Raw genomic sequence first — 23,602 nt, forward strand, 5'->3', positions numbered from 1 at the left:
TAAATCGTGCCCACCAGATGGTAGAGTTTTGTCATGACTGGCTCTCCCGAGGCCATCAGTAGTTCTAATGGAATGTTGTCTCCTCCCAGGGCCTTGTATCGACTCAGTTCTTTCAGTGCTCTGTCAAACTCTTCACGCAGTATCTTATCTCCCATTTCGTCCTCATCTACATCCTCTTCCATTTCCATAATATTGTCCTCAAGTACATCACCCTTGTATAAATCCTCTATATACTCCTTCCACCTTTCTGCCTTCCCTTCTTTGCTTAGAACTGGGTTGCCATCTGAGCTCTTGATATTCATACAAGTGGTTCTCTTCTCTCCAAAGGTCTCTTTAATTTTCCTGTAGGCAGTATCTATCTTACCCCTAGTGAGACAAGCCTCTACATCCTTACATTTGTCCTCTAGCCATCCCTGCTTAGGCATTTTGCACTTCCTGTCGATATCATTTTTGAGACGTTTGTATTCCTTTTTGCCTGCTTCATTTACTGCATTCTTATATTTTCTCCTTTCATCAATTAAATTCAATATTTCTTCGGTAACCCAAGGATTTCTATTAGCCCTCGTCTTTTTACCTACTAAATCGTCTGCTGCCTTCACTACTTCATCCCTCTGAGCTACCCAATCTTCTTCTACTGTATTTCTTTCCCCCATTCCTGTCAATTGTTCCCTTATGCTCTCCCTGAAACTGTGTAAACCTCTGGTTCTTTCAGTTTATACAGGTCCCAACTCCTTAAATTCCCACCTTTTTGCAGTTTCTTCAGTTTCAATCTGCAGTTAATAACCAATATATTGTGGTCAGAATCCACATCTGCCCCTGGAAATGTCTTACAATTTAAAACCTGGTTCCTAAATCTCTGTCTTACCATTATATAATCTATCTGATATCTTTTAGTATCTCTAGGATTCTTCCAGGTATACAACCTCCTTTTATGATTCTTGAACCAAGTGTTAGCTATGATTAAGTTATGCTCTGTGCAAAATTCTACAAGGCAGCTTCCTCTCTCATTCCTTCCCCCCAATCCATATTCACCTACTATGTTTCCTTCTCTCCCTTTTCCTACTGACGAATTCCAGTCACTCATGACTATTAAATTTTCGTCTCGCTTCACTACCCGAATAATTTCATTTATCTCGTCATACATTTCATCAATTTCTTCATCATCTGCAGAGCTAGTTGGTATATAAACTTGTACTACTGTAGTAGGCATGGGCTTTGTGTCTATCTTGGCCACAATAATGCGTACACTATGCTGTTTGTAGTAGCTAACCCGCACTCCTATTTTTTATTCATTATTAAACCTACTCCTGCATTACCCCTATTTGATTTTGTATTTATAACCCTGTAATCACCTGACCAAAAGTCTTGTTCCTCCTGGCACCGAACTTCACTAATTCCCACTATATCTAACTTTAACCTATCCATTCCCCTTTTTAAATTTTCTAACCTACCTGCCCGATTAAGGGATCTGACATTCCACGCTCCGATCCGTAGAATGCCAGTTTTCTTTCTCCAGATAATGACATTCTCTTGAGTAGTCCCCGCCCGGAGATCCGAATGGGGGACTATTTTACCTCCGGAATATTTTACCCAAGAGGGCGCCATCATCATTTAATCATACAGTAAAGCTGCATGTCCTCGGTAAAAATTACGGCTGTAGTTTCCCCTTGCTTTCAGCCGTTCGCAGTACCAGCACAGCAAGGCCGTTTTGGTTAATGTTACAAGGCCAGATCAGTCAATCATCCAGACTGTTGCCCCTGCAACTACTGAAAAGGCTGCTGCCCCTCTTCAGGAACCACATGTTTGTCTGGCCTCTCAACAGATACCCCTCCGTTGTGGTTGCACCTACGGTACGGCCATCTGTATCGCTGAGGCCAGCGGCAAGGTCCATGGTTCATGGGGGGGGGGGGGGGGAAGTTCACAGTATAACCAAGAATACGTCGCTCTACCACGTAATACGAACATCGGAAAGGATAAACCACAGAATAATCGAGAAACTCAAGATAGGAAACGAAACAATGCAACAGCAGGCTCACATCAAAATCCAAGTGTTGCAACATTTCCGTGGGTTGCGTGCTGCATTAGACGTAGACACGAAACTGTTATCAGTTTTTATGAATGATATCGATGCTGTGCTGACAGACTCGGACAACGATTCACTCAGCGAAGAATTTACAGGAGAGGAAATGTACGAAGTGCTACTGAGAAGCCCAAGATGGAAGTCACCAAGAATAGATGACATACCAACTAAATATTACCTCGCTATTGGGATACACTGTAAGAATAGCTAATTAATATATTCACCACTACATGGTAAGTCGAAGAGTCACTACAAGCTTCATTGAAGGGCTCGTCGTATTGGTACGCAAGAATACCCTCCAACAAACTTGTAATCCCTTAGTCTTCTACAAAATACCATCTCAAGCAATAAGCACAAGTTTAAGTGACGTAATTAAAAACAAGATAGGAGATTACCATATGTTTGCGGTCCATGGACGCTGTATAACCGATACCCTGTGTGACTACCATGACGTATTAGCCATTGCAGATGTTTGTCAAACAAGGGGCTCTGTAATATCTATTGAGTTTTCGGAAACTTTGGACTGTATCTCTCACACTTTCTGCTAAAAGCAATGTGTCAATTCGGTGTCTGCGACAGACTGTATTATTATTTTTGTTCTTCAGTTCCACGAAATGAAAAGTAAGTCCTTATCATTTGATTCACAACTAAGAAGAAATTTAATTTAAAACTACCCTTTTAACCATTGTATACTCTTTCATTCTTTTTTTCTTGTATGACTTTTATTTACGTTTATCTTATAGTCACGTTCCAAGGCGAAATCCATTCGGTTCACCTACGCTTCCAAGTCTTTTGCTGCATCTGATAGAATTATAGGTTCAGCAGTAAACATAAAGGTTTTAATTCCTTCTATATGAGTTTTAATTCCTTCTCCACATTTTTCTTTCATTTATGTCACTACTTGCTCATTGTACAGAATGAATAACACCAGATCTGTTCATTCCCTTCTCAGCTGCTGTTTCCCTTTCATGTCCATCTACTCAACTGCCGAATGGTTATTGTACAAGTTTCTAATAATTTTTTCGCTACCAGTATTTTATGTCAACGACATTCAGAACTTGAAAGAGTCCATTTCAGTCAACATTGTCAAAAGCCTTCAATGAATCTACAAATTATATGAACATAGGTTATCGTTTCCTTAATTCATCTTCCATCTAAGTCATAGGGTAAGCATTGCCTCTCGTCTTCCCTACATTTCTCAAGATACCAAACTTATCTTTCCTGAGGTCGGCTTCTATCAGGTTTTCCATTCTTCCGTAAATAATTCGTGTTAGTATTTTTCAAGGATGGCTTATTAAACTCGTAGTTCAGTATTCACGTCTGTAAGCATCTTCCTTCATTGTAAACGGAATTACTACTTTACTTCTTGAATTACAAGAACGCTTCAGCTGTCTCATATACCTTGCACACTAGCTGGAAGTGTTTTGTTGCACCTCCCTCTCCCAATGATTTCTGGAATTCTGAGGGAATGTCATGTAACCAGGGGCTTTCTTTCGACTTAGGTCTTTATGAGCTCTGTCACATTCTTCTCTTAATATCGTATCTCTCGACACGTCTACGCCCACTTCCACTTCCTCTTCTCTTTGTATAATATTGTCTTCTAGTTCACTTCCCTTACATATGGCTTCTGTATATTCCTTCCACGTTTCATATTTCCCTACCTTTCACAGTACTGGTATCCATCTGAGCTCTTCATACTCATATGACTGCTTCTCCTTTCCCCAAAACCCTCTTATGTAGGCTGAATCTACATTTCTCCAAGCTATGCATGATTCTACGTCCTTGAATTTATCTTATAGCAATTTCTGCTTTTCGATTTCGGATGTATTCTCAGTCCCATATTTAGACGTCCGTATTTCCTTTTGCGTGCTTCACTTGCTACATTCTTATTATGTCTCCTTTCGTCAATTAGATTCAACATCGCGTGTGTTGTTGAAGATTTTCTACTCAGCTTTGTTTTTCTCGCTGTTTGTCTTCTACTGTAATCCTTGCCCCTATTTCGGCCTGTCGTTGCCTAATGATCCCTCCTAGACTCCAACAATCTCTGGTTCTTTCAACTTGTCCAGATCTCATCTTTCTGCTATTTCTACAATTTGAATCTACAGTTCATTAACAATAATTAAATTATTGTCAGGGTCTACATCTCCACTTCGAAATGTTTTGTCGCATAAAATTTGTTTTCGGAATCTCTGTGTAGTCTATTTGAAACCTTCCTATGTCTCCACGTCTCTTCCACGTTCACAAAACAATTTCATTATTATTAAACTAAGTATTAGCGATGATTAAATAACGCTCTAAGCAGAATTATACCGTGTGGCTTCCTGCATCATTCGTTTCCCCCAGTAAATGTTCTCCCACTGTTTTTCTTTCTCTTCCTTTCGCTGCTGTTGAATTCCTCTCTCCCATCACAAATGTTCGTATCATATGACTAACGACGCAATTCTGTCTCATCAAATATTCTTTCAATCTCTTCATCATCTGCGGAGGTAGTTAGTTGACACATAAACTTGTACGACTTTGGTGGGTATTTGCTTCGTGCTTATCTCGGCTACGGTAATGCGTTCACTATTCTGTTTGTAGATGTTTACCTGCATTCATATTTTCTTCTATATTATAAGTGAAAATCATGCATTATCATTAATTTATAACCATGTACTCACCTGACAAGAAGTCCTCTTCTTAGTACCACCACACTTCACAATGTCCCATTATAACTTCAAACTATCCATTGCCCTTTTTAAATTCACTATCCTACCTAACCGCCTGAGGGATTTACCCCTTCACTTTCCGATCCGTAGAACTCCATTTTTGTTTTTCCAGGTGAAAAAATCCATGTGATTAGGCTTTTCCGGATATCTGAATGGGGACAATTTTGCCTCTGAAATATTTTACCCAAGATGTTACCATCATCAGCTCACCCTTGCTGTAACACACAAACACAGTTGTAGTTGTCATTTGCTTTCAACAGTTCACAGTTCCAGCATAACAAGTCCATCAATCAGTTGTCTAAAATCGCAAGTGGTTTTCGTGTACAGGAGAAAAATAAACGGTAGAAGGGTACAGCGTGTCCAAAACCTTCATCCCCCAAGGTAACACAGCATCGCATTCGTAGGAGACAATGTTTATCTATGCACCATTCTCTCCACTTCCCCACTGGCAATCGTGGCAGTCACTTACGATCACTGTACCATAAACGACATTGTGAGGCGTTGTGCCTACGGTCCGTCAGCCTACAAGGTCACGTTTGTTGCCAAAGGTGTGACCTGGAGGCACGCATTGGCGCCTATGATTTAAACGCTCTATAGCGTCGTTGGGTGGCTTTTCTGAACACAGGATCCTATCCACAGTTGGTTTATCACCACTTTCTCTACAACCCCTCGAAGTTTGTCGACATAGTTTTGTAACACCTTGTGTATCCACTACTTTTAGTGTTATGGTACAGTAATTGAATTGAATCCAACAAATTTAGAAGTATATAAGAGTCTTTAAGTATTTCCCGCAAGTTCATTTTTGCTGGCTACCATAGGCCTTCTCGTTGGCTAGAAAGAGTGACTTGCTGAACTATTTTGGATCTGTCCTTTAAAAGAAATGTTGCACCTACACGGGTCTGCCTTTACGGAACCCTCTCCAAAAATGTTTCTGATGCTGTGTGGAGTTTTGTTTTAATGATGAATATATCTTATAAGCAGCAATTAAAATAAATATTCACCTATAATGTGACCACATTCATTCACTATCTTTCATGAATATACCAGGTGATCAAAAAGTCAGTATAAATTTGAAAACTTAATACACCATGGAATAACGTAGATAGAGAGGTAAAAATTGACATACATGCTTGGAATGACATGGGGTTTTATTAGAAAAAAAAGCTCACAAAATGTCCGACAGATGGGGCTGGACATCAAAACGTAAGTAACTGCTACCGTGACGGGTGAGAGGTACGCCGATATGTTGCAGAATCGCATCATCCCCAGCATGGCTGATAAACACCTGCTGGAACGTACGATGTTTATGCAGGATGGCGCTCCACCCCAAATTGCTAGACGCGTGAAAGATCTCTTGCGCGCGTCGTTTGGTCATGCTCGTGTGCTCAGCCACCACGTTCGTCATGCTTGGCCTCCCAGGTCCCCAGACCTCAGTCTGTGCGATTATTGGCTTTGGGGTTACCTGAAGTCGCAAGTGTATCGTGATCGACCAACATCTCTAGGGATGCTGAAAGACAACATCCGACGCCAATGCCTCACTATAACTCCGGAGATGCTTTACAGTGCTGTTCAAAACATTGTTCCTCGACTACAGCTATTGTTGAGGAATGATGGTGGATATATTGAGCATTTCCTGTAAAGAACATCATCTTTGCATCGTCCGACTTTGTTATGCTAATTATTGCTATTCTGATCAGATGAAGCGCCATCTGTCGGACATTTTTTGAACATTTGTATTTCTTTGGTTGTAATAAAACCCCATGTCATTCCAAGCATGTGAGTCAATTTGTACCTCTCTATCTGTAATATTCGGTGATTTATTCAGTTTTCAAATTTATACTGACTTTTTGATCACCCGGTATTAAAAAAATGTGAAGCTTATGTCTGTCCGAACGTTTATTAGAGTATCATGTAAAAATCTGAAGTAATTCTGACAAATATTTTAAACGTTTTGGTAATAGTAATACGGAAGATACCTGAAGACGTCGGATGTATGTGCTACTCTGAGGTGAAGAGGTTGGCACAGGACCACATGGAGACACATAAGTGATGAGAAAAAAAGATTGTTTGCTGTCGCAAACTCATAAATTTGGAAGGCAGGGCCCCTCCACTCCTCCTATCTACACTTGCAATGGATACAATGTAGCTTGTGCACGTGCCGGGTTGTGACTTCACACGCTCAGCGTCAGTCAGGTAAGCAACCCCTATGCCTCGTCTAAGCAGATCAGATGGTATGTGTGGCGCGTGTAGCAGCCACGGCCCGTGCAGCCGCTGATTTCCATTTTCATCTTCAAGACCTCACATAGTGAAATAAAATGCTTTTATTTATCTGGGTGTGGACTTAACGTAGCTCGATCTGTTACAAAAAAGACGAGATTGTGAAAAAAGAAAAGGTAGTCTGAGAATTGCGGAGGATTTTGGTTTTGTACTGCGGAGGATTATACGTACGGTGTGGGAATCAGTAACGACGATTTCGAATAAATGCATATTGAGATATACACAGCTAAAACAATCATGCATCCAATCGCCGACAATGTAGGCGTACACGTGGCAAAAACCTAAAGGTACACATGTGTTACTGAAAGTGCACGCCTCGCGAATTTATACATTAATTACAGTTATAAATAGCAATGAACAGCTCGTTGAGAAAGAGCATAAGTGGCCACAGTGAAACAATACGGAAACAAGCAATTGATATCACGTGTCGAATCACCTGGGCAACCCGAGAAATCCAATTAAATGGAATACCGCCACCATAATACGTCCAGAGAGTAGAACAAGTTATTAGGATGATCAGAAAAGATACTGAACCCTACAACATAGACCCACGCGCTTGTCATAGACGTAAAGTTACTTGTCTGTAGCGATAAGTTAGTATCGTCACTAATCTCGATGCCCACCCATTTTTAAGAGAGTTAAGCTGAAGACCTTTCCTAAACAATTAGGAGAATAACCAAGATTTCATTGCCCACAGCTTGCAGCGCTGAAGGCAGACGTGCTAGTAGCACCATGAAAGTGTGCTAAATGTGTACATACTGAATATTCAGCCAACTCTTCAACTTTGTGACTACCACTTGTAACAGAATAGACTACGTATCTTCGTTACGGATAATTTTCTGTGCAGCCACAACGACTTGCCCTGGAACATCCGCAAGTTCCTGAAGAACCAGCTGCGGGATTTCCCCTTCTCAGAGGACCTCCGCAACGTGTCGCCCTGGTCGCGCAGCTCCTGGTCCCACACCGACCTGCCGAGACTCAGGCAGGGCATGGTGGCAGCCCAGGTAAGACGCACACTCACCACGTAATCATTTATTTTGATAAGCACAGTGTCTACCTGTCTCTGCAAGGATTGTGTACTCGTGTGACGTATGGTCTGGTGCGAGGTGAATATATTGGCGTCTTCTTTGTGAGCTGTTGTGGTGAAAGTGATCAGGCAGGGCATGGTGGCCGCCCAGGTAAGACGCACACTCACCACGTACTCATTTATTTTGACAAGCACAGTGACTACCTGTCTCTGCAAAGATTGTGTACTCGTGTGACGTATGGTCTGGTGCGAGGTGAATATATTGGCGTCTTCTTTGTGAGCTGTTGGTGGTGGTCTGATGACAATAGATGTTAAGTCCCATAGTGCTCAGAGCCATTTGAACCAGTTTTTTTGTTGGTGGTGAAAGTTATAAGGTCTAAGGAATCTTCTATGTGCTGTTATTGCTAATGATGACCATAATGATGAAGAGAATGTCTACAATGGGGAGACGATGAATTCTTATGAAGGAAAATAGCGTACTCTCCTCCATTAGCAAAATTTGTTTCAGAATTTAGGAATCTATATTCTCTTCGAACATTATGAATTACCATGAATAAAACAATTTATTGACAAACAGCCAACACTGAATCGAAAAATATCGTTAGCTCTTTATTAACAAGAAGTAATAACTGCTATCGACAAGGGATTTCACTGTCATTCCACATTCTTAAATTTGCGGAACGATTTGACGCCGTTCCTCACAAGCGACTTCTTATCAAATGGCATTCCTACGGAGTGTCATCTCAGTTATGCGACTAGGTTCGTGATTTCCTTGCAGAAAGGTCACAGTTCATAGTAATTGCCGGAAAGTCATCGGGTAAAACATAAGTAATATGTAGTTTTCCCCAAGGAATTGTTATAAGCCCACTGCAAAGTGCAACAGATGTTTTACAGACATTGTCTACCCTGTATTCGTCCGTCCTCTTCTAGAGGATTGATACGCGATCTGGGAGCGACATCAAAATGGATGGACGGTAGACATCGAAAAAGTTCAACGAAGAGCAGATCGTTTTGTATCATCGCGAAGTACAGGAGGGAGAATGCCATGGGTATGATGCGCGAATTGGTGTTAGAATCGTATCATATTCGTTGCGGTAGTATCACCTCATGGAATTTTAATCATCGTTATTCTCCTCCAAAAGCGAAAATATTTTGTTGGCGCTCACGTACATAGTGAAATATGACCACCATAATAAAATATAACAGAGCTTGCACTGAGAGTTTTTCCTGTGTGATGTTGCAGTGTGGAACGTCAGAGAAATAGACGGCGCGATGAACCTTCTGCCATACACTTCATTGTAATTTGCAAAGATGGTGCGATGAACCTCTGCCAGACACTTAATTGAAATCAGTGCTCGCACTGAAAAATTTCAGTGCTCGTTTCTTCCGCGTGCAGTTACGGACTAGAAGGGTAGAGAGACAGCTTGAGGATGGTTCATGTAACCCTCTGCCAGGCAATTTATTCTGAATAGCAGAGTAATGGCGTGGATGTAGATGTAGATGTAGATACGTTTCGCTCCTAGCCGAAATTTACCATTCAGATAACATCGTCAATACTATATCGAGAGAAGGATAATGAAGGCGTGATACATTCTTTAAAATTTTCCTGCTTCAGTGTGAGAGCAGGGTAGCAGTTCGCTGCAAGGAAAGGCACTCTTCTCTGAATAGTAAATTTCGATTAGGAGCGAAGGGTACGCCTATGATCTTTTAATGTTGATGCATCTAATGACGCCACCTCAAGCCGCTAAACCGGTTGTGTTTTAATAAACGGCAGTTTTAACAGATGGAGTTCTTCGTAACATCATTTCTTACAACAGCTGCGCTTACTCGGAATATAAAATAGTTTGTGACATTGTAAACGGCAGGACATGGTTCTTAGTAAAGTATATGATCACCACGGACAGCAATGCATGCCCTGCAACATCCTCTCACGCTGGATACAAGACTGGTAAGGAGTTATTGTGGTAGGGGGCTCCATTCCTCCATCAGTTCGGATGAAAACTGCTGGATTATCGCTCGTGCATTTGACGTGCTGCAGTACGTTTCTCCAACATTTCCCATATGTGCACAATGAGATTTAAGTTGAGGGTAACGGGAAGACCAATCCATTCTTCGAATGTTAAAAGTTTAATACAATAAAACCGTTAGATTCTGTGTTGTCAGTACTTGAGAATAAGAACACTCAACGACTTGCTACAAACTTTATATATAATTGTAAGCCTTTACGAAATTTTTTGCGGACCCACCAATACCCCTCCCCTACCCCCCGCACAAAATGATAACAGCAAAAATTGTTATCGCATACTAAACATTCGCTGTTCGTACAGTAAAATTGCTGCATCAGTCATACCGATTAATGTGGTAATTTTTTGCTACTATATTCGCAACACATTTTGCAGGTGGTATCCACATACGAGGATAAGTCAAATGAAAACCTTTAATATTTTTTTAAAATATTATTTGTTGTGCAGAAGTGGTACAAAGCCGTATCATTTTTCAACATAATCTCCACATCGCTCAATGCAAGACCTCCAGCGCTTACAAAGTGCATAAATTCCTTCAGAAAAAAAATCTTTTGGTAGTCCGCGCAACTAGTCCGCGGAACCACTCACGCACCGCGTGGCGTATCTCTTCAGAAGGGAACTTCTTTCCTCCCACTGCGTCTCTGAGTGGTCCAAGCACATAGAAATCACTTGGGGGAAGGTTTATTGAGTATTGTGGATGAGGAAGACTCTTCGGTTCCGGTTGGTGGAAGTGATCCCAGGTTTCGTCCTCAGTAATGATTCTTGCAAGGAAGCCATCACCATCTCGTTCAAAGCGCTGAAGAAGTTCTTCACAAACATCAACACGTCGTTGTCGCATTTCAGGAGTCAGCTGCCATGGCACCCATCTTGCAGACACTTTGTGGAACTGGAGCACATCATGCACAATGTGGTGTGCTGACCATTACTAATCTGTAAACATGCTGCAATGTCATTCAGTGTCACTTGGCGGTATTCCTTCATTATGGCTTCAACTGCTGCAGTGTTCTGTGGAGTCACAACTCGGTGTGCCTGACCTGGACGAGGAGCATCTTCCACTGAAGTCACACCATTTGCGAACTTCCTGCTCCATTTCTAGACTTGCTGCTGTGACAAACATGCATCACCGTACTGAAACTTCACTCATCGATGAATTTCAGTAGGTTCCACACCTTCACTACGCAAAAACCAAATAACAGAACGCTGTTTTTCCGTGGTGCAAGTCGCAAGTGGGCTGGCCATCTTTATACTGATACTGCGACTGTATGTGTGCATCTGCACTGTGCTGCCACCTACAGGCCATTCTGCGCGCGTTTGTAGCACGCTTACCAACTTACAGGATGACGGCGCGAAATTTCGATTTGTTATTACAAGTTCAAGGTTTTCAATTGACTCACCCTCGTACACCACTAAATCTACCTGCAAAACCACATATTTGCATAAATTATAGTTCAGGAGATAAACATTCGGATGGGTGAAAAACTAGCTTTTGTTTAAAACACAACTACCCAGACTATACTCATCCGATGCTTGATAATGAGAGCACTTAACTATTTTCAACAAACGTTACGTACAATTTCAAACCTTTTATGTACTATATCTGCAATATTTTACAGAGTAACACATTCTTTTGTAAAGTAATCAGAAATTTAAAGGTGTTTCTTAAACAGGAGATCGATTCTTGAAAAACTTGTGGGCTTACTGCTAATGGGAAACAGAGGATACCCAATGCATCTTATACCGACAAAGACTTATATGAAATGTCCAACATAATCATAAACAAACTCAGTTGCAAAATAGAAGGTATAAGAATAAATTAAGGGGTCACATAAGGATATAGCTTGTCACCAATACCCTTTAACGTCCATTTTGACGATCTCATAAGAAAATGGAAGAATGAAGGATATGAAGACATACAACTGGTAAAGGCCGTAATTGTCAATGATATGTTATATGCAGATGATGCAGACCTCGTACGGAAAATGAGAATTCAAACTTAGAATCTTCTGTGTGTAGATAATATGAACTAGGATGCTACCGGAACGGTCCCAGGGTTGCCGAGAACGAAAGCGCGGCGGGACCGAACGGGAGTGGCCCGTAAACAAACAAAACAGACAAACGGGAAAGGGCGCACACCAACAACGACTGACGACCGATCAAGACCCTACGAACAACAACATGCAAGAAGCAACGGGTTTCAATCGAGAACCTCACGAATCAACAACGTCCACTCGTACACGGAAACAAGCAAAGTAAAGACGCTATCTGTATGCGAGATGTCGATAGACTCACGCAAATATCAGACGGCCTCACTGAGCGAGGGGCAGGCGCTTAAATACATGATAGGGTACGTCGCTATTGGCAGTTGGGAACACGTGCTCCACCGTGGCGCCCTCACATTATACGCGGGCCAGCAGCGCGCGCAGCCACGGCGTACGGCGCGACGGCTGCAGAGACCTCTAGTAGCAATCAAGGTCCATGCCGTCAGGTGCGGATTCCAAATCCGCGGCGCTCGATACCAGATAGGAATTCAGTGCTATAAACTGAAAATTTCCTCCACCATAATTTAAGTTCTGGTTCACTATGGAAACACCTAGTCCGATCAAAAATTGTTATGGAAGACAAGGCACTGGAACAAGTCTCCAGATTTATTTCATGTACACTCCGGCGCCATCCGACCGCCGTGTCATCCTCAGAGGAGGATGCGGATAGGAGGGGCGTGGGTTCAGAACACCGCTCTCCCGCTCGTTATGATGGTATTCTTGACGGAAGCCAGCTACTATTCGGTCGAGTAGCTCCTCAATTGGCATCACGAGGCTGAATGCACCAAGAAAAATGGCAACAGCGCATGGCGGCCTGGAGGGTCAACCATCCAAGTGCCGACCACGCCCGACAGCGCTTAACTTCGGTGATCTCGCGGGAACCGGTGTATCCACTGTGGCAAGGCCGTTGCCCAGATTTATTTAATGTGCGAAATAAAATTTAATAACGATACTGATGTACAAACTAAAACCAATAAATTTCAGCACTTACTTGCAATTATAAATAACATTTTAAAGAACAGAACAAGGGAAGACACAAATTTAAAGTGTTAAAACAGTCAATCTGGCTGTCTTAGTATATGGCACTGAAACTTGAACTGAAAAAAATAAAGACAAAAACATCATATTACCGACTGAAATGATATTTTTTTGATCAGAGGTTACTCCAGCAGCGATCTTATGTGAAACGAGAATATAGGAGAAGAAATAGGAATCTTTAACTTAAATGTCAAAGTGGAAGAATGTAGGGAAGAATTGATGCACCATCTGGAATACCCAGAGAAGACCGACTTACAGTCATTGTAGACAGGCTCTCAGGAAAAAATGATGTAGGAAACCCGAGGGAAAGATGGTCTTAAAAATATCAAGTCTGAACAGGCATCTTTAACAAGAAGATGAACGTGTCTCCTGATATTTGTGATGAAATGCGTTTTACTAGTACCTTGTTAAGTAATGACATAAGATAATAAGGGTAAGTGCATAATAAATATTAATTTTGTGGACATTCAGAAGTGGGTGGAATTTATAGTTACCTACATGTGAGCAGCTGGGCTTAGCTTTTCATAATTATCAAAAATGTTCCCCGTTAATTTATATACTGTTTATTAAACTTTATGGGCGGTTAGTTTCGTGAATTAACTAACAACACTACTGGAGATGAGAGGGTGAATGTACTGCTATAACGGAACTCAGTGTGCTCACATACTCTGGTTGGATGTTATTTTCTATATCCTAAAGTTTCACTTTTATCTCGTTATCGTGTAAATTCGTAGCAAAAAATGGTTCAAATGGCTCTGAGCACTATGGGACTTAGCTTCTAAGGTCACCACTCCCCTAGAACTTAGAACTACTTAAACCTAACTAACCTAAGGACATCACACACATCCATGCCCGAGGCAGGATTAGAACCTGCGACCGTAGCGGTCGAAATTCGTAGCCATATAATACCTGTAAAAGGTAGTCGGCTTATATGCTTCATATGCAAACGATAACTTATTCATCCTCCTGTCAAGTACTGTTGTATGTCCTCTTGCACGATCACAAGGAGAATCACTACATGTAACCCAGTATTATGTGACTCATTCAAATCTAATCATTTGACTATGTAAATATAAACGCTTTCAGTAGATCGAGTTTTGCAGCCGTCGAATAATGAGGATAAGACATTTTTAAAAGTTTTACATCTGAGTTGCTGTTAATTTACTGGTTGACCAGTTTCATGAGCCACATATTTTGTATTCAGGATATGTTTGAACTGAATAGTTCTATTTACTCCATTTCACTTAAATGTTTGTCCCATCCTAACTATCCATCATGATGTGAACCACATGACAACGATATTTTACGATGGCGTGCTGAAAAATAATTCTTCAGAGTTTATTATGTCAAAACCCTTAAAGCTTTTTACATAAAACAAATGTTTTAACATTCTACATCTTTATTCTTTATGTTTACATATCTGTAGCGCTCTGCCAATAGGCGACCCAGAGATCACTCCGGAATGCAGTGTGTAACGTAGCGATGAGAGGCAGCTCGCTGCAGTCGAGTTTCGAATCTTCCGTACAGTCACGACTTGATCCCAGCCGATATTCATCTGATTCCAAAACTGAAAGAACACCTTCGAGGACACCACCTTGATATTGATGAAGCGGTGCAGGTGCAGGTGCAGTTGTGGCTCCGTCAACACTGCCAAACATTCTACAGTGACGGTATTTCTTTGGGAGAAATGAATTCGTCGCCGAGCTGTCTATACTGACGAAGAAGAATGTTCAGATCAAGAAAAAAGTTGTAGAATGCTATTGAAGTTTGTTTCATTTAAAAAGCTTTAACAAATTTCACATGAAAAATTCGGAGGAATTAATTTTGAGCATGACCTAGTATTTACTATGTGATATGTGAGGGACACGTGTTCATTTGACTGTCGTCACTCTGGGTTATTTATAGTAGATGTTACGATAACACTTAAGTTACAATAACACCTACACGAACGTACTCTGAAAACTTTTTCCTCAAATGAAGGACTACGTTTGATGTAAGTAGACTTCTTTTGCCAAGAAATGCCCTCTTTGCCTGTTCTAGTCTATTTTGTCCTCTTGGTTTGTCCATCATAGGTTATTTTGCTTCCAAGGTAGCACAATTCCTTTACTTCGTAACCTACGTGGCCCATAGTTTTGATGCTACGTTTGTAGCTTATTTGGTGCAACCACTCTTCCATCTTTTCGTCATTATTCCGGGTATTCCCAGTACATATCGAGTGCACGCTGGTACAACACATGTTGCCTATTTTCAAAAGAGGTAGTAAAGTCACCAGCAAATCTTACCCCTGATATATTTAACTTTCAGCATAAAGTTCAAAACCATATGTGAACCAGCAGTTGCCTTGCTCACAAGCTAGTTCTACTACAAATTCATTGCCAGATGTCAACCACGTCGCAATAGTGATTTTGTATCGCCCATTACTTCGACGGACCAGACAGATCTCATGCGACAAAACTGATAAAATAATCTTATTAAGAAATCAAAGGAGTTAGAGAGCTAGATGGCATGTCACGTTTGCTATGCCGCAGTAGTAATGTGTTCATTTGATTGCATAAGAGAAGCTAATTCAGTCGAAGACGAACTATAGTTTGCAGTGACAGGCTGTTGGCGCCGGCTGGGGCTGTTACAGTTCTGGTCGGCGTACGTGCCGTGCTCGGCGCAGCACTTGGACGCGGTGACGCTCGCGCTGGAACAGGTCGACGTCATCCGCCGCCTCGTCGAGAGGTACCCCCGGGAGTTGGCGCTCGTCACTACCGCTCAAGGTAGGTGCCTTCTGAAGTCACACGAGGCTCTTTCGCATAACCATAAATAATATAGCAAATGCTTTTCGCCGTGACATGAAACAGTACCTCAAAACTTGAGCCAGATCATCAGGATACTTTCAGATGTGGATTAGATATTAGTGAACTTTCACGTATTAGAGCGATAAAGACTTGCAACTAAGCTATATATACCAATATCCTTATAAAGTGCAGGTATGGGGTTGTGTAGTATTATCATACGAAGAGAAGCGATGTATTGGGTACAAGCACATAGTAACCCTTTCACGTCTGCTTCTTTTATCCGACAGAAAGTAAGTGACTCCCTGCAACTTTCTGGGTCATTCCGCACCAATGGTCAGAGAGTACGAGTAAGAGCTGTTAGAGTAGGGAACTACCGTCCTACGCGTCAGCTGACGTTAACACCACAACACATACGGCCGTGACTGGATTGATGTTGTGACCAGAAATCATGAACCGTTCAGCGATAAATCGTGGCTATGCGCTACCCCGTATAGCTACCATCGGGAGCGGTCCTATTCATCGAATGTTTTGGAAAGGCACGGTGGTATTACTTCTTCCGTCAGGTTGTTGGTAGCAGTCCATGACCTCAGGTGACGGCTGGTAGTGCCTGAGGAACTCTGATGACACAACGACTCTTCATGGAGATATAAAATTTTTGAATTAGAATGAATATGAGTAGCCACCATGATGAGGTTTCGAAAAATACCTAAAAAATGGCAGCTGCTTGAAAAACATGTCAGTTTCTTTCGAATAATAAAGCAATCTCGCCAACCCTCCTAAATTAAGTTATCTTCAATTTTAACAAAATTCTAATGAATCCGTTAATCTGTCGAGGCTCCAGAGCGCTTTGGTGCTGAAAAATGTTATTCCGAGAAAAACGAGTTTAAAGTTTGGAGTAACAAAGAAAATGGTGTTTCAAAACTTATGGTAAATCTGCGATCCCATGACCATCCTTTTTCCTGAAACATGGTCTAATTTGAATTTTCGGGATCTTTTAACAAACGAACATTTTTTGCTCCGCGATGGCCACGCGTTTCCAGTCAAGTAACTCTACGAAGTTTTTGCTGTTCGTCCCTACAACGATTCCTAGCATGCTCATGGTCTTCCGAATAGATGAATAATCTTCTCTGAATATACCTACAGCTGTATAAGCTGCTATTTTAACTGTTTTTGCCTGACAGTGAAGATGCTCCGACACCAGTTTCCAAACGCTCACGCTAAAGCTCTTGTCATTTAGCCTATTGGCACCAGAGCAACTTGTAAGCAAAACTTCATCACATAGAGCTTCGTATACTGATGGAATCTTTTCTTGAACTACCGACGACCACAGCCACTTAACACAACCTGGATTACTACAAACGCTTCCTGCTAAATTCTATCATGAGCGGCATGTGACCGGTTTGTGAAATTCTGAGTAAAATTGTTGCTTAGATAACACATAGTACACTTTACTGGTAGGGAAATCATGACTGTTGTTCCAACATCGTTCTGCTAGATGACAAGTGCAGTTTAGTGGACGTGAATACCTGTATGTATTTCACGTTGCCTAGAAACTTTCATTGCTATTTCATAATTATGTTCTAGTTACTTTTGTGTGGCGTGCACTTTAATAAGGCCTCAAGAGGCTGTAACTTTATCAGCAGGAGTTTGTGAGTGCAGGCGACATTTTTTTTTTTAAGCATGCTACTAGCAAGCCGAAAACAACCTACGGTGTACGACTCCCGCTTGGCTATGGGCAACTTTACCCAAACTGTTAGATGCAAACTAAAGCCAGCTGCCACTGCTGCACATTGGACGTGAAGAAGAAAACCATGAACATTAATGGACAAATAGAAAAAGTGCATGTAGTGATGAGAGGCGAGTTAATTTCGTGAAGATGACAGGTGGTGCAATAAACACATTTGTATTGGTTGATGTTAAAAATCTCCGAAATCAATTACCATAATATTGTGGGATTACTTGATGTACCTAAGGTATTAAGAAAGTGATTTCCGAAGTTCAAAGAACAATTGCAATCACATCCGTAAATAACGAATATTTATTAAAGTGAAATTACGGTGTGGTGGTGCCTCACAGTGCTCTAGAGGGGCCATAGAAGCTGAGAAGGTCGTGCTTACGACACAACAGAAACATTTATTTCAGTTTACTCCATAAAAATTGACGTGGAATGACTTACCATACAACATTTATTAGTGTAATGTTTTCCGACAAGTCAATAAAGCTATGAAAACTGTCTCAGTACTTCAGATTTCTGTTTTCTTTCCATTTAGAATATCCAGACGTGGGTAAAACTACTCATTACCAGGTATTACTGCCGAATATCTCGCTAAGTGTGACTTTGCACAAAAGGTTTCTCTCTCTCTCTCTCTCTCTCTCTCTCTCTCTCTCTCTCTCTCTCTCTCTCTCTTTAAGGAACGTGATATAACACGATTTTCATTCGTGTTTGGTTATAATTGTCCTTAAGAATCGTAATGGTATACACAAACACATTTTTATCAGTTATGTAACTATTGACACTTCATAAAATCAGGAAAACCCAAAAAAATATGTTAAGTAATCCCAGTTGATGGGAATGCATCGAGCACCCACATCGCCTGTGCACGGTTCCTTCCAAAACGCGGCAACTTTTAAAATACTTCGAAAATCAAGAAAGCATTTTGCAGACGTAATCTACACTACTGGCCATTAAAATTGCTACACCACCAAGATGACGTGCCCCAGACGCGAAATTTAACCGACAGGAAGAAGATGCTGTGATATGCAAATGATTAGCTTTTCAGAGCATTCACACAAGGATGGCGCCGGTGGCGACACCTACAACGTGCTGAGATGAGGAAAGTTTCCAACCGATTTCTCATACACAAACAGCAGCTGACAAGTGTTGCCTGGTGAGACGTTGTTGTGATGCCTCGTCCAACGTGGAGAAATGCGTACCATCACGCTTCCGACTTTGATAAAGGTCGGATTGTAGCCTATCGCAATTGCGGTTTATCGTATCACGACATTGCTGCTTGCGTTGGTCGAGACCCAATGACTCTTAACAGAATATGGAATCGGTGAGTTCAGGAGGGTAAGACGGAGCGCCGTGCTGGATTACAACGGCCTCGTATCACTAGCAGTCGAGATGACAGGCATCTTATCCGCATGGCTGTAGTGGATCGTGCAGCCACATCTCGATCCCTAAGTCAACAGATCAGGACGTTTGCAAGACAACCACCATCTGCACGAACAGTTCGACGACGTGTGCAGCAGCATAAACTATCAGCTCGGAGACCATGGCTGCGGTTACCCTTGACGCAGCATCACAAAAAAAGATGGTTCAAATGGCTCTGAGCACTATGGGACTCAACTGCTGTGGTCATGAGTCCCCTAGAACTTAGAACTAATTAAACCTAACTAACCTAAGGACATCACGCACATCCATGCCCGAGGCAGGATTCGAACCTGCGACCGTAGCAGCAGCGCGGCTCCGGACTGGAGCGCCTAGAACCGCACGACCTCCGCGGCCGGTGCTGCATCACAGACAGGAGTGCCTGCGATGGTGTACTCAACGACGAACCTGGGTGCACGAATGGCAAAACGTCATTTTTTCGGATGAATCCAGGTTCTGTACACAGCATCATCATGGTCGCATGGTCGCATCCGCGTTTGGCGACATCGCGTTGAGCGCATTTTGGAAGCGTGTATTCGTCATCGCCATACTGGCGTATCACCCTGCGTGATGGTATGGGGTGCCGTTGGTTACCCATATAGGTCACCTCTTGTTCTCATTGACGCCACTTTGAACAGTGGACGTTATATTTCAGATGTGTTACGATCCGTGGCTCTACCCTTCATTCGATCTCTTCAAAACCCTACATTTCAGCAGGATAATGCACGACCGCATGTTGCAAGTTCTGTACGGGCCTTTCTGCATACAGAAAATGTTCGATTGCTGCTCTGGCCAGCACATTCTCCAGATCTGTCACCAATTGAAAACGTCTGGTCAGTGGTGGCCAAGCGACTGGCTTGGCACAATACGCCAGTCACTACTCTTGATGAACTGTGGTATCGTGTTGATGCTGCATGGGCAGCAGTACCTGCACACGCCATCCAAGCTCTGTTTGACTCAATGCCCAGGCGTATCAAGGCCGTTATTACGGCCAGAGGTGGTTGTTCTGGATACTGATTTCTCAGGATCCATGCACCCAAATTGCGTGAAAATGTAATCACGTTTCAGTTCTAGTATAATATATTTGTCCAATGAATACCCGTTTATCATATGCATTTCTTCTTGGTGTAGCAATTTTAATGGCCAGTATTGTATATACTCCAGGGATGCAAATTATGCGAATGAAATCAATTTTTATATCGGCCTCGACCAGAACCTCCGCTTAACGAATTCGGACTTCACAATGGTACAGTTGTTGATTTTGAATTTTTGTTACACAGTGCTAACCAAATACGTGCGTAACTTTGCAAAGTTACTTGTAGGTATCGAAGACGCGCACGCCGCCGGCGTGCTGGCGAGCCTCGTGGGCGTCGAGGGTGGCCACGCGCTGGGGGCGAGCCTGGGCGTGCTGCGGGCCCTCTACCTGCTCGGGGCGCGCTATCTCACGCTGACGCACGCCTGCAACACGCCTTGGTGAGTAGCCGCGGGAAGGCCCCTGCTGTTCCACTACCATCAACGCACCGCAAGTCATTCAAGGCAGTTGCTCCTACGACCTCTCCGATTGAGGTGACGACACCATCAAGGCAAGATGAAAAACGTCAAATTTTCTTCATATCTGCAAGTGTAAATGATTAACCTTCCATGCTGCAGTGCAAAGTAAAAGAAATAGCGCAATATAAATTGTAAATATACAGGGAGGAGTGTAGGTCAGCTGCCACCAGCAATGTTTGGATTTCTTGTGAGTATTTGAGGCGAAAGGAATGGAAAGTAAATGGCAAGAGGAAGAGACAGGAAGGAAATAATGAGAAAATAATGAGGAAATGATGACTTACAGCCGCACAGGGCACTGTAGCAATGCTAAGGCGAGAATTGAAAATTTATACTGACTGCGTCTCGAAACCAGATGCTCCACTTCTCTGGAATGGTCGGACGAGTCCGACAGGACAGGCGCCGCGCATATCTGTAATTCCGTAGGCGTTGTGCCGATGCACAACCGATGACCGATCTCCTACGAGAATCAGAAGACTGCAAGTAGGGGGTTAATGGGTGGGGATCATTGCGCTGTGGCGCATTGGAAGTTGGGAATTTGGGTATGACAGAAAGAGTGTCCGGCAAGTCGAGACTCCAGCACGGTATCTCAGCGTGTTCAAAGGGCTAACTAACCCCTGTAAGATAGTGACTAATAAGATTGAAAGAAAAGGAGATTAAGGCTACTGTTCTAGAGAAGCATAGCATCCGGGATAGAGTCTCGATCCAGCACAAGTTTCTATCACTGTGGCATTAATGCAATGCACTGTGCGGTTAGAAGTCATTACTTTTTTCCTATCTATTTCCCATCCCGTTTCGTTTGACCCCAAATATTTAGGTTTATGTCCCAGATGGTTGATCGCGAGTGGTGTCTCTTCTGTAGGACATATCAGACAGGACAGACACCACTCATATCTATATTGCTTAGACTTTGTCCTGCCTAGCGTATTTTGAATGGAAGTAGTTAACTATAACCCTGGTCCAGGGGTGGCGTATTTCATTAGTAATCTATACGTCCTCGCTCCCAAGTTAGAACCACTCGTGTGCTTAGAATTTGAGTAAAAATCAGCTTTGCCAGCGGAAGACTTACGGCATAACAAGTCATCCTCATTCCGCCAACGACCTTGTCAAAGAAGACGGAGGAGCGAACAGAGGTTGACGGCACTTTCTTGCCTGTGTGATGGTAAACTGTCCGTAAAGTTGGAAGAATCAACAATGATCAACGTCATAATGATTCAGAAGACAATGAAAAGCACTGTCTTAAAGAGAAAAAATTGTGTATCAACCGGACAAGTGGCTTTTAATTGAAAAGTATCATGACGAATCCACGTTGGCAAAATATTCCGAAGTAGTCACCGATGATCTGCGGGTGGAGCTATGCGGGGGGGAGAGGAGGGACTGCCAAGGTAGCCAGCAGAATGATCAACCAACTAAAGAGTGACGTTATACGAGTCTGGGATGTATATCAGAAGTCTGAAATTGGAAGGGAAGTTAGAATATGTGACAATGGAAACGAAAAGGCTCAATTTAAGTATAGTGGGTGGCAGTGAAGTCAAATAGAAAGAAGATAAGGCTTTCTGTTCAGATGAGTATAGGGTAATATCGACAACAGTGGGAAATGGTATAAGTGAAATAGGATTTCCGCTAGTGATGCCATACACTGTAAGCATCACAAGAGGAGGCGATATAGTTGGGAAAGGGCGGTAGATTAATTTCAGTTTGATGACATCATGGTCAGATAGATATCTCGAAATCAGATACTGCATTGTAAGCCATACCCATGTGCAGATATGGACTCAGATCACAAAGTAGTAGTGATAAAGAATAGTCTGAAGTTTAAGAGATTATTCAGGAAGAATCAGTACGCAAAGAAGTGGGATACAGTAGTATTAAGGAACGGAGAGAAACGCCTGAAGTCCTCTAAGGGCATACATACTACAATAAGGAATAGCTCTGTAGACAGTATAGTTGAAGAGGAATGGATATCTCTAGAAAGGGCAATCACAGAGTTGGAAAGGAAAACTTAGGTACGCAGAAAGTAACTGCAAAAAACCATGAACACGCAGAAAGTAACTGCAAAAAACCATGAACAACAAAAGAAATATTTCAGTTTATACATGAAAGAAGCACGTACAAAAATGTTCAGGGAAATTCAGGAATACAGAAACACAAGTTGTAGCGGGATGAAATAATTATAAACTGCAGGAGGAAGACAGAGACTGGAATACATCCAGCAAATAATTGAGGATATAGGTTGAGATGAAGAGGTTAGGTGACGAGAGTAATTCGTGGCGGGCTGCATGAAACACGTCAGGGACACCATACAAAAAAATAAAGCCATGGATCAGGTTAGCTTGGAAGCAGGGATCCTTGAGCAATAAGCTATTCAGTCTTTTATTGAACATTTTATTTTTCAAATAAGTAACGTTAAAATTTTGTATACATTAATACTTCAACAAATTGATATGTGAACTAACAATTCCACTGGATTATTAATAGTTTATAACAAATCCTGCGACCAGGCAAGTGGCTTTGGATCTCAAACAATTAATAGTTTAAACAGTTACAAATATTGCCAAATGAATTTTTAGAAGGGGGAACGGTCTTTGGCTCTTGAAACACTAACGACTTTAAACAGTCACTAAAAATTTTGTTTCTATTAAAGCTCTACACATCTGTTCAAGGCTTGGAATAAGAAAATTGTTTAGTGCATTAGCTCTTGCAATACCAAGGAGGGGGGGAGGCGGTGCTTTGCTTGATGCCCACCTCTTGATATTGTTGTCTTATAGACAATTATCTTATATTTTCACGAATTATTCTACCAGATTCTACATATGTTTTAAATTTTTCAGTTGAACCTAATCCAAAAATTTAAGTCATTGAAGTAGATATCGCTTTATCCAGTGATATTCAATATTTTCAGATTCGGAAGTTTACTTGCACACCAG

General features: G+C 42.0%; 1 protein-coding gene and 1 pseudogene across 1 annotated transcript in view; one reads left to right on the forward strand and one right to left on the reverse strand.

The window, feature by feature from the left end:
- LOC124805609 (dipeptidase 1-like) overlaps positions 1-23,602 on the forward strand; it is a gene marked incomplete at its 5' end in the record, with an annotated part of 107,135 nt that overhangs the window by 14,675 nt on the left and 68,858 nt on the right. The window contains 3 exons of the mRNA XM_047266176.1: positions 7,913-8,069; positions 15,823-15,955; positions 20,450-20,600. Of these exons, the coding sequence (XP_047122132.1) occupies positions 7,913-8,069; positions 15,823-15,955; positions 20,450-20,600 (441 nt within the window). The remainder of the gene's footprint in view (positions 1-7,912; positions 8,070-15,822; positions 15,956-20,449; positions 20,601-23,602) is intronic.
- On the reverse strand, positions 12,950-13,067 carry LOC124709439 (annotated as a pseudogene).

This window comes from Schistocerca piceifrons, chromosome 7, assembly GCF_021461385.2.
Source record: "Schistocerca piceifrons isolate TAMUIC-IGC-003096 chromosome 7, iqSchPice1.1, whole genome shotgun sequence".
NCBI classification, from domain to species: Eukaryota; Metazoa; Arthropoda; class Insecta; order Orthoptera; family Acrididae; genus Schistocerca; species Schistocerca piceifrons.